The sequence below is a fragment of the Morone saxatilis genome, unplaced genomic scaffold (assembly GCF_004916995.1).
Source record: "Morone saxatilis isolate NCDOM2014 unplaced genomic scaffold, NCSU_SB_2.0 Contig18, whole genome shotgun sequence".
NCBI classification, from domain to species: domain Eukaryota; kingdom Metazoa; phylum Chordata; class Actinopteri; family Moronidae; genus Morone; species Morone saxatilis.
Window position 1 is genome coordinate 5,382,882 of NW_023339740.1, and position 13,821 is coordinate 5,396,702.

Consider the following 13,821-nt stretch of genomic DNA (forward strand, 5'->3'; position numbering starts at 1 on the left):
TGATCTGATTTACGTGAAGTTTTGCCCAGTGTCTGAAACGTGTGACGACGTAGAGCGGTCTGCCTTGGCTTCCGACGATGAGGGCTTAGGGGTGGGGCGATGCGGCGTGGCGCGGCTGTGGCGGGTGACCGCCATGCAGGCCCCGACGTAGGTTGATGGCGAGGTTCCGCCCAACGCTGCTTGCAGCTTTAATTTAATATGAAGCCGGGCATCATGCAATTGGCAAGTTTTGTTTACATTGCTAATTTTTGTAAACATGGAAGTGAAACAGGCTTGTAGTTTCAGTTTGAATAAGATGAAACACACCAAATACCGGAAGTCAACTCTTTCATTTTGTGTGTATATGATCATTGTACTGATTGGGACTTTAAAGCTAATATCCAAAGCTTTTCACAGGTTGTGAAAAAGAAGAAGTCAGTCATGCATTATTTTATATGATGAATAAACATTTTATATTTGATATTTCTATTTTCAGTGCAGTTGCTAACTGCCATAAACAGTTTAACAGCAGTCAACTGCAGTCACTTCCCTGATACAGAGAATTATAAAGTTTCTCAGTGAAGCACAAGCCTGTTTCTCACTAAGTTTAATGCAACTACAGTGCTCTCTTAGTGTTATTACACAATGACAAAAAAAATTGGTTTGCCATGAATTTAATGATAGATTCTAAACATTTGCAGTGAAGCATTTAAGTGTTTTTCTTAATAAACCAGACACTGATGGTGCAGCGCTGTACTGAACATCTAAGTTTGTTTTTTCTCCCAAAAATGTTTTGCACTGGTCACGGGGGAACATGGCTGAAATTGTACTTGCTTCGTGTGGCAGATACTGATAATTTCACATTTTTGTGTTTCAAAAAGAAGTTGATAACCTGTAGTTTATGAACACCTGGGGGTAAGAAGGCTAAGTTGTAGAGTTGAAGTCGATTTTATGACTTTTTCTGTCCTCACACAGCACCTGTAGAATATATATGGCAAACTGAAAAACATCCACGCCAGCAATGACATGTTTGGCTCTCTAGTCTACACTGCATGGCTCTGCCTAAGTCATCGTCATGAGAACAGCTGCTGCACTTGTCAATGAAAAGCAATGTTGCCATCATATTATCAGCTCTATTTATCGGCTTTAGTTTGATTTGATTTCAAACTGCATGAAGGAGGGAAACCTTGTATGACAGTAACAGTAACCTTGTTTTTAGCTTTAAGAAAGAAAATCAACTCTTTTGTGTTTGCAGATGTTCTGGAGTGTATACAACAACATCCCTCCAGTCACAGCCCTGCCTTTGAGATGTAGCTATCACTTAATGCGTGGAGAACGGAGGCCACTGTGGTGAGTATATTATTATAGTAAATATTATGATAATGTCCCCTGAACAATGGCTCGAGCGGAGGGAAATTATGACTGTAGTTCATGCAGTAACATGATAAAATGTAATACACCCACTAAACTTTAAAGGGGTGTAAAATATGTGTTTGTATAAGTATGTCATAAAAGCTTGAATTATGACATTGTTATACTTTGGATTGATTATATAGCTATGGTTATTATTATAAGACCATCAGTTAGACATTATACATGGTAGGGCAAATATTAAAGGTTCCTCGTGGAGTTCTTGACCTCTACCTCCCTCAGTTGTTTTTTTTTGTTTTTTATGGGTCCCCATTTTGTCCTGTGCTTGCCAAAACACACTCGTGCCAGAGGTTTCACACCATTCCATACACTAATCTGACATATAGGTGGCAGCAACGCACTAAGAAACACAGCAAAATATCAAAAAGGGACTGAATCAGACTGCAACCAGTAAACATGGATGTTAACAATGGATTATTTAAAGTACTTGCAAATGTTTTAGGAGGGAAGGAATGCTATTAACATGTTTGTTAGACCTCAAGGAATTTGTAAACATGTATGTTTTACAAGGAACTCCACAGGGCACCTTTAATGTGATGCCAGTACTAGTCAGGAGTTTGTTACATGAACCGGTTTTTACAACCCATTCTGAGCGGTGTATTGTGATAACCAACATTTATCTCTAATGTATGTCTCTTGAATGAAGTTTAAGTAAAATATGTATTTAAAATGTTGTGTAGAACTTATCACACGGTTAAGGTTGCATTATATCATTTTTCCTTTAATCATTCAAACCAACAGGGAAGAAGAAAGCAATGCAAACGGAGGAGTATGGAAGATGAAAATACCAAAAGAAAGTGCTGTAGGTGGTCTGTTTCACATAGTAGTATCACATTATAATATACAGTAGTATATTTCTAATACCTGAGTTACTAATTAGCTCCTCTGTGTTCTTCTTGTTTCAGTCTGCAGTTTGGAAAGAATTGTTACTTGCTACTATTGGAGAGCAGTTTGCAGATTACTGTGCCTCAGGTGAGCTAGTCCATACTTGGTGTTTAATGTTTGTGTTTTCAAGAGAAGATTTATTCGCCCTCAATAAAAGAAATATGCCTTCCTAACACAACAATTGCACTGATGAGTATTTGTTTTCTGTTTATTTTCCAGACGATGAGGTTGTTGGCGTCAGTGTTAGCGTTCGAGATCGGGAAGACGTTGTACAAATCTGGAATGGAGATGCATCTCTTGCTAACGAAGCAAATATCTTGGGGAAAGTCTATGAGCTCCTCCCGAACATATCTTTTAAAGCTGTTTTTTATAAGTGTAAGTATACAAGATTTTTTCCACTTGCATGTATTGGACCTTATGCATTTAGGAGCTCAAGCTTTACAGATGCCTTGTCAGAAATCATGAATCGAGACTGTTGCATCTGAAGTGTGGATTAACTGTGCACAATTGGACATGGTTCCAACCAGAGCGTGTACAGTAAGCATGCCAGACGATGATTGAGGGAGTGTACATGGCTGTAGGCTATTCAGGGCTGTACTGACGTTGTAGAAAAGGCATCAAGAAAAATGTCCTTTACATTCCCATTGGCCAGTCTTCTTACTACATGTTAAAAATGTGTTCCCAAAATTCTAATGAGCTACTACGTGTTATTGTTTTATAACCCTCATTAGTATAGGTGCGGCTCAGCTTGCCCCAATGTTTGGCAAACACGCACAGAACAAATATATTTATTCCTATATTTCTTTACCTATTGAACGGGTTATCAAAATACCCAGATTGAAAATTCTCTGGATCAAACCGGATCGGGCCAGTGTCTTTTGATTGAGGTGGTTGCATGAGGTGTTTTTATTCTCATTGTTCTATTATTCTGATTTTTAGTGGAATATTTATTTAGTATTAGTATTAGTATGTATTCATTAAACTGGTTGTATTGTATTGTTTGAACTGCTTAATTTGCGAGCAGTGAAGATCTTTGCAGACTTATGAGTCCAGTTTTTCATACTTTAACGTTGCAGTCTGGGGACGGGTATACATTTTTTTTTTTCCATATTTCAAAACAAAAAGCCATATGGTGCATGTAAAATGATAATCTTTCATGCCTGACAGCATTTATACTCACAATGAATCACTTTGACTTTTTCAGCACACATGGAGCATCATGCCTTTGAAGGAGGACGCTCAAGACATTAGATTGTAATGCACTTTTTTTTATTTTAACCTGAACTCTGTACCGGCCTTGTCGTAAAGGAGCAGTCCACAACGTAATCAAGGACATTATTTTGCTTTCAAGGAAATGTTATCAATATATTTTTATAACTTTTAACGACTGATGCCTTGTTTCATTTTGATGTGGGTCCTAAAGCTCTGAGCTCTTCGGAGAATGTACATCCAGCATTAATCAGTTCATAAGTTTATGTTGGTTTTTGACTTCCTCCTGTGCTGAACTGCACTGTCATGGTCCTGTTCTCTGCACGGCCTATGGACCTCACAATTCAGTCCTGGTATAGAGGTAGCAGCTACATAACCTGGTGTGCTTTAACTGTTTGATATTTAAGATATCTCAATTCATGCAATGTTTTAATTAAGTCCGCTTATTCAGTGCCAAAGCACTTCTCTGCCGTCTATGAAGTTTGTATCCTATTGTGTTTTATTCAGCTGCAGTTTTTCCTACTTCTGAGGATGAAGTGAATGTCCCGTTTGCTTTCTTGAAACTTCATCAACTGTGCATCAAACTTAAATCAGGGTAACACTTGGAAATATTGCACATGACTACCTATTCCAATCACAGTGTCCCTCAGTTATAAAGCCATCACTGGGAATCAGAACATATCCCAACACAGATACGGCCTGAAGACACTCCAGATTTGGTTTCTCAGATGTCTTTAGTTACAGAGCAGAACCCGTCCTGAAAGGTGCCTCTTTGAATGTTGTCAGCCACACCACATTTTAACATTTCCCTCCCCACGTGTGTGGACGTGGACCCTCCGCTCTCCTGAATGGAGTCACGGATTGTTTAGTGCATTACTCTCAAGAGATACTGCACATTTTGTGCTCAACTAGTGGTGCTCCTTAGTACTTGTCTGTGCTTGTTTCCCCCACCGATGATTCTAGTTCGCTTACAGGACCGTGTCCTTAACCATATACACAGACAGCATTATTTGCTTTAAAAGAAGTAACATTAGGTCATGCTATTCTCATATTTAGCATGATTTTGTAAATATAATATGTCAGATTGGATCATTAAGAAAAAGTCTAATAAATGTGGTGAGTTTCAGTAGTTATTGAGTCAATGTAGACTGCTGCTTCAAAGCAAAGTACACTTTAAACCACAAACCTATACATCCATTATGATAAATACCAACACTAGTAATAGAAAAACATATTTTTCTATTACATTTCTATCACATCACTTTAGAAATCTAGGCCATTTTATGAGACTTCATCACCCAGCCTGACTTACCTTCACTAACACAGTTAACATACAGTTGCTTTAATGCAGGAAACTGAATGCCACTGGTATTATTATCACACCACTTTTATAGATCCACTTTGGACTGGTTGATAAGTTGGTTATAAGGGGACAGTATTTCCTTTGTAAACATGACTTTTTGCAGTGACATGGACAAAGTAAATAAAAAATTAAATGAAAGTGCAATTATCTTTTGTGTTTCTTTTTGTATAGTACAGTCAACATCAACAACAACACATATCTGTGAAAGGACAGTTTCGCCATTTTATCCGGGCATGTGGGGTATGTGTGTGTGTTAATACCTCATCTTTCACTTACTACCAAGCCATTCAGTGCTGATTCATCACATTTAATTGTAGCAGTTACACATTATACTCTTACTAGTGTGTCTCCTGAGGTAAGATGGGAAATCTTGTAAAGGTCAGAAAGCAGTGAGTAGCAATGGCTTTGCAATTAAGGTAAGACCATTTTTTGAGTGTGTTTCTGAATTTACAGTTAATGCATGGTTCTTTGTTTTTCTTTGTGCTTCAGTGTGTTAATAGACCTTTCTCACAATAGATATAGCAAAAAGCAGAGGTGTTACTGAGAACATTACCGATGACTGCTCTATTCAAATGCCTCAGTTAGTCTTCTGAGTCAGCATGCACAATGCCAAGACTTGAAACAGCCAAATGAAATTCAGCCATTATTAATTTAATTTTTTTTTGTTTTTTACACTTGTACTTTTCCTACTGTGTGTCAAAATGTCTTCAGCTCCCATTATCATTATTATTTTTGTTCACTTGGGGGCAGCACAACACAACATTGGCTTTATCACTTCACAAAGTTGATGTGGATAGTGTGTTTGCATATAGCCTATTACCACATCCAGCACATACAGCAGCGCGAGCATTCTGTTGGAGTGGTTTATTTGCAGCTTTAAAGACTAAATGTGCAAGCATTTGGAGAAGTTCAGGGACTGAAGTAGACTGTCATATTGACCATTAAAACTGAACTTCATAGGGACATTATAATCCTAATTGTTTAGTAGCCAGTTGTTTAGCTCAAGTTCATATTTAGCAATGTGGTTGGAAAGAGGTCACTTAAAGACTGTGTGCATCTGTGTGCATCTGGCAGTCAAGCTGCAACCATTTGAATACAGCTCAAAATGCTGTGGTGGTACTTCAGACCAAGACCACTGATTGTGTCCTAACCATGAATGTTTAAATCCAGTGCATTACTTTAAGTGATCACATTTAACTATAAAATAAGTAAATTAAACAGTATTGTGTGTTGTGCTTAATCTTGGAATAGGACTTTTTATTGGTCTCGTTCTAGAGTCTCCCTCTAAACTTGGACTGGTTTTGACAGGCCTAATGTTGCTTTAGTCTTTTACAAATTTTTTTGTTCAAATTAAGGATGTCAAGCAACCTGTATTTAAAAGCTACCAAAATGACTTATTAAAGGCATAATGTTTCAGATGTGTGAAGGATTTTGTTACATCTAGTGCCTGTTAAACAGTGGAACACAGCTTATTGTATTTGTATTTAAATTTTTAATTATGATATCTTGATAATAATACGTGTAATTTGATTTTGTGTTTTTTGCATGTGTTTTTACAGAAGGAAAACCAGAAAATATTTTCTCCATAAAAGCTGATCCGGATCAGAGTCATAAATCACACCGGCACAACAGTGGGGTAAAGGTGAATTGCACTCAAACTGTAGAAGCACCAAGGAAATACACATTTTAATGTTGCTTTAAGGTATTCAAAAGCATTTGACAGTATAATACAATTTAATGACATCTTAATGGAAAGGCCAAATTGTACCGCTGAGGTCAAGGAAAATATTTATGACACAATTGTAATGGTCTCATGACAATGTCAAACCACCCACATATGATATGCTGTTTTAATGTTAATGTTAACACATAAAGACAAATATCTACTGTAAGTATGATAATTAGGACTGCTAAGCCATGTTTATGAGGTATTGGTTAATGTCAAGTTGTCATAACACAGACATCAAAAACAATGTAAAGACTTATGCACACTCCTTCAAATGAAGTGTTACAGAAAAGCTTATTGATCTTTAGGGAAATGCTCCTGTTTGTCTGTGATTTGCATTGTTGCAGAACCCTGGTGCCACATTTCAAATGCAACTTCTCAGTTAGAAAAACCTAGTTTTCAATGATACTGTTGAAACAGTACTACTTTCTACAATCTGCCATAATTCATCACCTGTGTAAGAAATGTATGTACGTCAAACCAAAGGCAGTTTCAAGTTCATTACCTCCATCGTTATAAGACAAGTCTTATGGTTTCACAGTGCACTCCTAAAATACTAAAAAGAGGATGTGGGTTGAAGCTTGATGTTATTAGCATTTACCATGGTAACAGTGACATCAGACCTATTTGTTATAAACACTGAGAATGAAAAAAAACTGAAAGCTGACTTTTCGGTTCGTGTTTGCATGTGCTTGGTGAAGTGAGAGGAGGGTTTCTCTGTTAGAACTGTTAACTGTTAAGATCTGTTAAAACATTTTTTAGTCATTGCACATTTTTACATCTGGAGAATATAACAATCACTTACAACAATGATAAATGAAAAAGTAAAATATAAATAAATCAGTTATTCATTTCCTTATGATTTTTTGTCAAAGCCACAGTGACTGAAGGAGGTCAAACGTTGCTCCAGAGCTGCAGGCTGCCTAGCCCTGGCCACTGGCTGTGGCCACCCGAGTTTCTCCTACACGCTCGGTTGAGTCAAGGGGTTTCAGTTGGTTGCTATCTCACCACTAGATGCCACTAAATCCATCTTTAAAGAGACTAGACCTATTTTTCCATTCACCCCAAAGTAATGATGTACATTTTCCTCAGTATCACTTGCATGCTCAAACAGCATCGTGCATTAGCATCAGAATCATGCATAGGTAAATGGCATTATACATGAACTGTTGCTGAAGAGCATGGTGTCCACTACAATGGAGAGATGTGTACGTTTGTTAAAAATGATACCTTAAAAAACAAATAGACATTTAAATGTGGTTTGTAATGAACTTTAAAAAAAATGCAGTCCTTTGTGATTTAATATAATAAGCCTTCAAGGGTGAAATTAAACAAATAAAAACATGGTCTCACTATTAATGTTTGCATCTACAACTGCACAATGGTGTACAAAGTTAGTTTGTCCTTCTTTCACTCATTTGACAGTTTTTTTTACTGCTCATTATCTGTATAGCTTCTCCAGAAGTCCTGTCCCTTTCATTACATGTTGAATGCTACAGCCCCCAGCAGCACGGGAAAAACACCGTATGAAAGCCATCCATCCCCCTTTGGGAATCAAGAGGAGCCCCTATTCATTTGCTTAATTACCTAATTAACAGAAAGCTAATTACTTTGTTGTGTGCATGCGTATGTGTGGAGAGGCTGTTACGTAACTGATAGTGATCCTCAATTAATTTGTAACTACACTCCATCAAGTCAGGGCCCTAATCCACACAACACATCACCAGCGTGACACCAACAAAACACGATAATGAATTCAGACCCAGACACATGGCTGCTGGGCTCCGCTGCACTCATAGATCCAGTATTGACATGCAGATCAAGCCAGTGAAGAATTAGAAAGCATAGATCACGCGTTAGATTGTCTTCATGACACCGTACACACATTTGAATGTTTTCATTAATTACACCCGACAATAATGTTTACAACCTTTTGAAAAAAATTGCTCAACATACAAATCATAGCAACTCTAAATCCTGTTAGGAATATAATGGGGATAATATAGTTGTACCATAAGAGGTCAAATTACATGAAGTAGAAGAATGTGCCCTGATTCATATATTTGAATCCAACTCTGCAGCTTTGTACTTGTGTTGCTGTGGCTTAATGGGCCCTGAGGTCATTGAACACAGCATTGTAGTTGTAGGCCATGCAGAGACTGATGCATGTCTGTGTGCCTTCAGGGTACTTGCTACAACATATACATACTACATAAAGCCAACTCTCAGCTGTGGGATTGTGTGGGATGTGTTTTTTTTAAAAACTATGGAAATATATTTTAAAATATATATTACTATCAATTATCACTATGTTATGATATATATTGTAATTACTATGGAAATATTATGCTGTGTACATGTAATACAAATTCAACCTTAAACACAGTTAAAGACCTGGGGCTTGATCACCTGGTCTAATTCCTTCATTTCATTTCCTTGTTCTTAACAATTCTTTTGTCAAAATTGTTGTTTTTCAAATGTATTTGTCTACAATGTTTACAGGGCCATTGAGGACCCAGGGGTATGTAAGAGTGTTTTTTGTTTGTTTGTTTTTGTCATAGTAGGTAGGTAACAGGAAATAGTAGGCAATGTTTTGTTTTCCTGTTTCCTCATTTTGTGTTACCGTTACTATGAATTAACCCAGACAAAAGCATGAAGAAGTTTGTTTATCTTAGTTTCCTGTCACAGTTGATAGAGTTTTGTAGGTGTGTCTAGGGTACGGCAGTGCAGAACTTTGTTTAATATTGAAAATGAAGACATGCCTGAAGCCTGATAAAGATCACATTTCTGTGGCAAAACTGTTTTCAGGGGTTTACTATTGTTATATGCTCTGAAAAGTTTCCAAGCATTATTATTTCAATTTCACATTTACTTAACGGTTATGGCCTGATGTATGTTGGCCAAACACCCATTGTACTGAAGGGTTAAGGATATTAATGCAGGTAAGAAACTGTGTAGTGACACGCCAGAGGACAAACTCACATACTACAGATTAAGTGGTTATTCTGGGGAAATGTTATAGTCATTTTTCCTGTGACTGGGCATGGTCAGAGGGTGGCGCTCTCTACTAAGAAACAGACTTTCCTAAGAGGGTTCATCAGCAGCATTCCTCCCAGATGTAGCCATGATAAATGTAATGTCGTTCACAGCGAAATGAGCTGTGCTTCTCAGACCTTGATCAAGGGCAAAAAACGACTTAAAATATTTTCTCTTGAGGTTAAATTAATGTTGCTTTACAATGAGTGTTAACTGGACTGTTGAACTGGCCCGTGATAATTCTCGTCTGCAGGGGCAAGTGACAGATTTTAATTACTGTCATAATGTTTTTTTGCACTTCTTGTGACAGTCATGTTGAGGGGAAACTGTTTAGGTGTGAGCAAAGACGTTTCAACCACATAAAAAAGCAGAGATTCTAACTTTGTGCCGATTCAGATGCAGTCAGGTCCCCTTACAAGTATTCTGAAGAATTGGCCCGCCGTCAGAAAATATAGAACCTGCACTCTGGTTATCTCCAGTCATTTTCAAAACCATAATACCACCCCTCCTTCAACAGTTACAACTCCTCACAAGTGAGATTAAAACATCTTTGATGATTATGTCAAAGCTTTTAATTTTTTTTGTAGTAAGGCTTTGGAACAGTTATGATGAACCATAGATCAAAAAAGAAGAGAAAAAGACAGGATTGAAATTATAGAACTGAAATAATAGAAGTTCATTCTGCCTCAGTTGTAATTAGTCAGCTTAGACATTTTAGCTTTTCTGACAGCCCCCTCTCTCCTGTCACACTTTCAGCTAAAACTAATGCATATCATTACATTTCCCCATAGAAAGGACCTGCTAAGTGCTACTAAGTGCTACTGAATTGTACTTGTGACTATGATGCGTCTATGAAGGATCTGCGATGCATTGAACGTTGTTTACTCTCGCAGGTGGATATGACGTCACGGACTTGGGACATAAAAAACAACAACATCCAAACATCCATCCGCGATTCTTCCTTTTTTTTTTTCTCCTTCTTTTCTCGGCGTGTTAAAATCTAATAACAACATTAAGAAAGAGAGCTCGCGCCTTTCCCCGCGAGGCACACCGGGAGGCAGCGAGTGTGAAACTCCACATTTTGCCTTTTTTGTTTCTCGACGCCCTCGGTAAGATTATCTCTTTCTCCTTGTAGTGAAGTTAGTCCCCCCACCTCGCCACCAACGCCGAGGCGTCGCACGCGTTCTCGGTACACAAGCTCGCGTGCACGGCTTCGTTATCTCATACTAGCAAATCGGTACCCTCCGCGTGCGCCTGTTAGCTGCTGTAAAGCGTTTTCCATTGCGGGTAAGTTTCACTATTATCATCATGTTAGTTAACATTAGCTTTGTATCGTGTCTACATACCTGCCGCTGCTGCACTCAAATACACACACACACACACACACGGAGTTTGTCTCCGGTTGTTGCTGCTGTTTTCTAGAATGAGCGAAATTAGCCAAATAAACAAATAAACAAACACCTGTATTATTATCATGTAGGCTGCCTGCTAGCGCTGTTTAATGTCTCTGTTGGTTGGGAGCGGCTGTTACAAGATTGTTTTCGTGCTACGAGTGTTGTATCCACTACTTTTTTGTGTTGCAAAGTTGGGTTTCTAACTTAGTTGAGGCTACTCAGGAGACCCCGGGGGGGGGAAATGCATGTTTATAACCTCCGTCGGTTATAAAGTGCTGGTTAGCGATAGCCGTTAACAGTCCGTAATTACTGCCCTACCTGTTAGCATGGAGCCGTAAAGTTTTTAACTTTACACGGCGAAAGGGAAGTTTGAGTGCCGTGATTTCTTTGGAATAAGACCAGGGAAGGAGCTTTTCCCCACGTGTTAGCTGTCCTCCAAACTCCGAGAGACCGGAGGAAGGCATTACAAGTGCCCTAAACTGTAGTTATTATAGCCGTAATACAGCTTTAGCTAACAGACAGGTCAACTTTTATTTTGGCTGTCCATCATTGGCGTTATTGAATGCTGTGTTGGTGTGACTCGTCCGCTCAGCGAGAAGACGGCACACATTTAAAAGCGGATATTCAGCTCATATTTAACTTTTAATGAACACAAAGGATTTAGGGAGTTGGTTTTTAATTATACTTAACTAATAGTCACACCTCGACATTACAAGTTTTTGACATTGTGTCTTTATTTAGCTGTGGTTTGAACTGAATGGCGTTACTGAGTCAGATATGGTGTGGGTACAGATGGACATTTTCTTAACTGTAAATAGGCTGAAGTTGCACAGCACTTTATGATCACTTGTGGGGAAAAAAAGTTTAGAACAATTAAAAATGAATTAATAAATAATAAATTAGAAATTACCAGTAGTTTCTATTGGGTTTGAATGGATTAAATTGTTGTTGTTTTATTTTACTAACATGGTATACACTGTCCAAAGGAATGCACTTGAGCAAAATATTTTGCCCTGTAGAAATACACCGAAAGCAAAGCCATCAAGTAAACTTACGTTCAAAATATTTTACCTATCTATTTATCTATTTTCAGTTTTCAGTTTTAATTAACATTTCATAACAGGTGTATGTGTATGTAATGTGCAGCTTTTAAATGTGTGTGTTCATATTATAAACACGTGTCTCTTGTATTTAATCCATGTTGATTTATTATTATTAATTCAGTCAGACAGAATTAGTATTTTCACCAAAAGCCATCCTTTTATATAAATACATACAGATTGCGTTTGTCCGTTGAGAGTGAACTACATACGTATAAGAATGAAACACTACCCTAATATTTTATACAGTAAGTCTGCAGCTGGCAACAGCAGGACTAAAAGCATCTGAAATTTTACAAAAGGGAAACTGCAGCTTTAACAACTATTGCTGGCAGTGCTCCCTCCTTCTTGGTCTTTGGATTAGTCATTGTCTGAGGGGGAAAAAAACACTTTTTTGTAGGAGAAGTAAAGTAAACAGCCTCCAACAAGCGAACCTTGACAACCCAGATTAAGGAAAACATTGGAGATCAAACAGTGCTGCTGCTGGGCTGTTGTCATGAGCTGCCTGAGAGAGAGCTGCAGACTATTTGAACAGGCACTGGGGTTTGTGTGCTCACTTATGCAGAAATGGACCTTCGCAAATGCTGACCCAGGTTTTAAAACACAGGATGAACTTTCTTTGCAACTTTTCCAGGCCTGCCGTTTGACACGGCTGTAACATGCAGACCCAAGTCAGCCTTCTGCCGTCTGTGATGGGAAAAACCTAACACTGTCCCCGCGTCTGCTTCTAGAAACAAGAATGGCTGTAATTTCCCTGCCCCATAGTACAGCTGAATACATTGAGTTGGCGGGGGGGGGGGGGGGGGGGGAAGGGGAGGGGGGGGGGGGGAGGGAGGAAAGTGAAAAAGGTTGAAATTTGAGGAAGAGCAGCTGTATGCATTGTAATGATGCAAGATCCTTTACGCAGCAATCTGTGATTTTGTGTTATTTGGAAAGCCCTTGTTTCTAGTTTGGCCACTTCAGGCTGTGGCTAAGGCTCTTCTTTGTAGAGAGTTGAGGTTGAACTAGTAAGAAAGTAATCAGTCACTCATGCATTCAGTGTGGGGACTCCCATCCCTGAGTGGAGCGGCGCTCTCTTTCATCTGACGGCTCAGTATTTGTGAACACACACTGAAATACCCTGTGCTGGGTACGGAGGGGCTGTAGACTGACTGTGCACCCTTGCTTGCAGCAGAATGATAAGGAGAGTTATTTTGGGCCCAGTGTGGGAATAAGGTTCTGCATTTTGCTGTGTTGTTTCTATATTAGATTTATTTGCCAGCTTCACCCCTCATTTGATTTCAGATACAAGACGCCCTCAAACCAGTGGCTTGAAACATTTCCGCACAAAGCACGACAAGTGACAGATGAATAAAAGGGAATTTTCTGGTAAATGAATTTGTCATGTGAGTTTTGCATGTTTGATTCACACAAAACAAAGAGGGAAGAGTACAGGCAATCTGAATACGAGTGCAGCACACTCATTAGTGCTGTATTACATGAATGGATGTGATAACAAAGGAAAGCAGAACAATATTTCCAGGGTAAAGGTTAGTGTGTCCCGGCCCCTGTGGCGTGCCACAGGCAGACGCTTCTCCATGCCAGGGAAGGCGATTGGTCAGAGAGTGGACAGCTTCAGGTGTGCTCTGTGCAGCTCCTCAGTCTCTATGGAGACTGCAAAATGCTCAGGACGGCCATTAACTCATGCCGCCATTAATT

At 38.8% G+C, this 13,821-nt stretch overlaps 2 protein-coding genes across 6 annotated transcripts in view; both read left to right on the plus strand.

Annotated features, from left to right (window-relative positions):
• The window catches only part of LOC118328533 (eukaryotic translation initiation factor 4E type 3-like), a 7,756-nt gene extending 2,745 nt beyond the window's left edge, over positions 1-5,011 (plus strand). Inside the window, exons 3-7 of the mRNA XM_035662296.1 lie at positions 1,235-1,329; positions 2,152-2,212; positions 2,316-2,382; positions 2,515-2,670; positions 3,500-5,011. Coding sequence (XP_035518189.1) covers positions 1,235-1,329; positions 2,152-2,212; positions 2,316-2,382; positions 2,515-2,670; positions 3,500-3,546 — 426 coding nt within the window. The 3' untranslated portion in view covers positions 3,547-5,011. The remainder of the gene's footprint in view (positions 1-1,234; positions 1,330-2,151; positions 2,213-2,315; positions 2,383-2,514; positions 2,671-3,499) is intronic.
• A 5,448-nt stretch (positions 5,012-10,459) lies between these two features.
• Positions 10,460-13,821, plus strand: part of foxp1b (forkhead box P1b) — a gene marked incomplete at its 3' end in the record, with an annotated part of 141,633 nt that continues 138,271 nt past the window's right edge. For 4 of the 5 annotated variants that reach the window (XM_035662848.1, XM_035662850.1, XM_035662851.1 and 1 more), the window contains 1 exon segment: positions 10,460-10,916. 5 annotated transcript variants of the gene reach the window in all.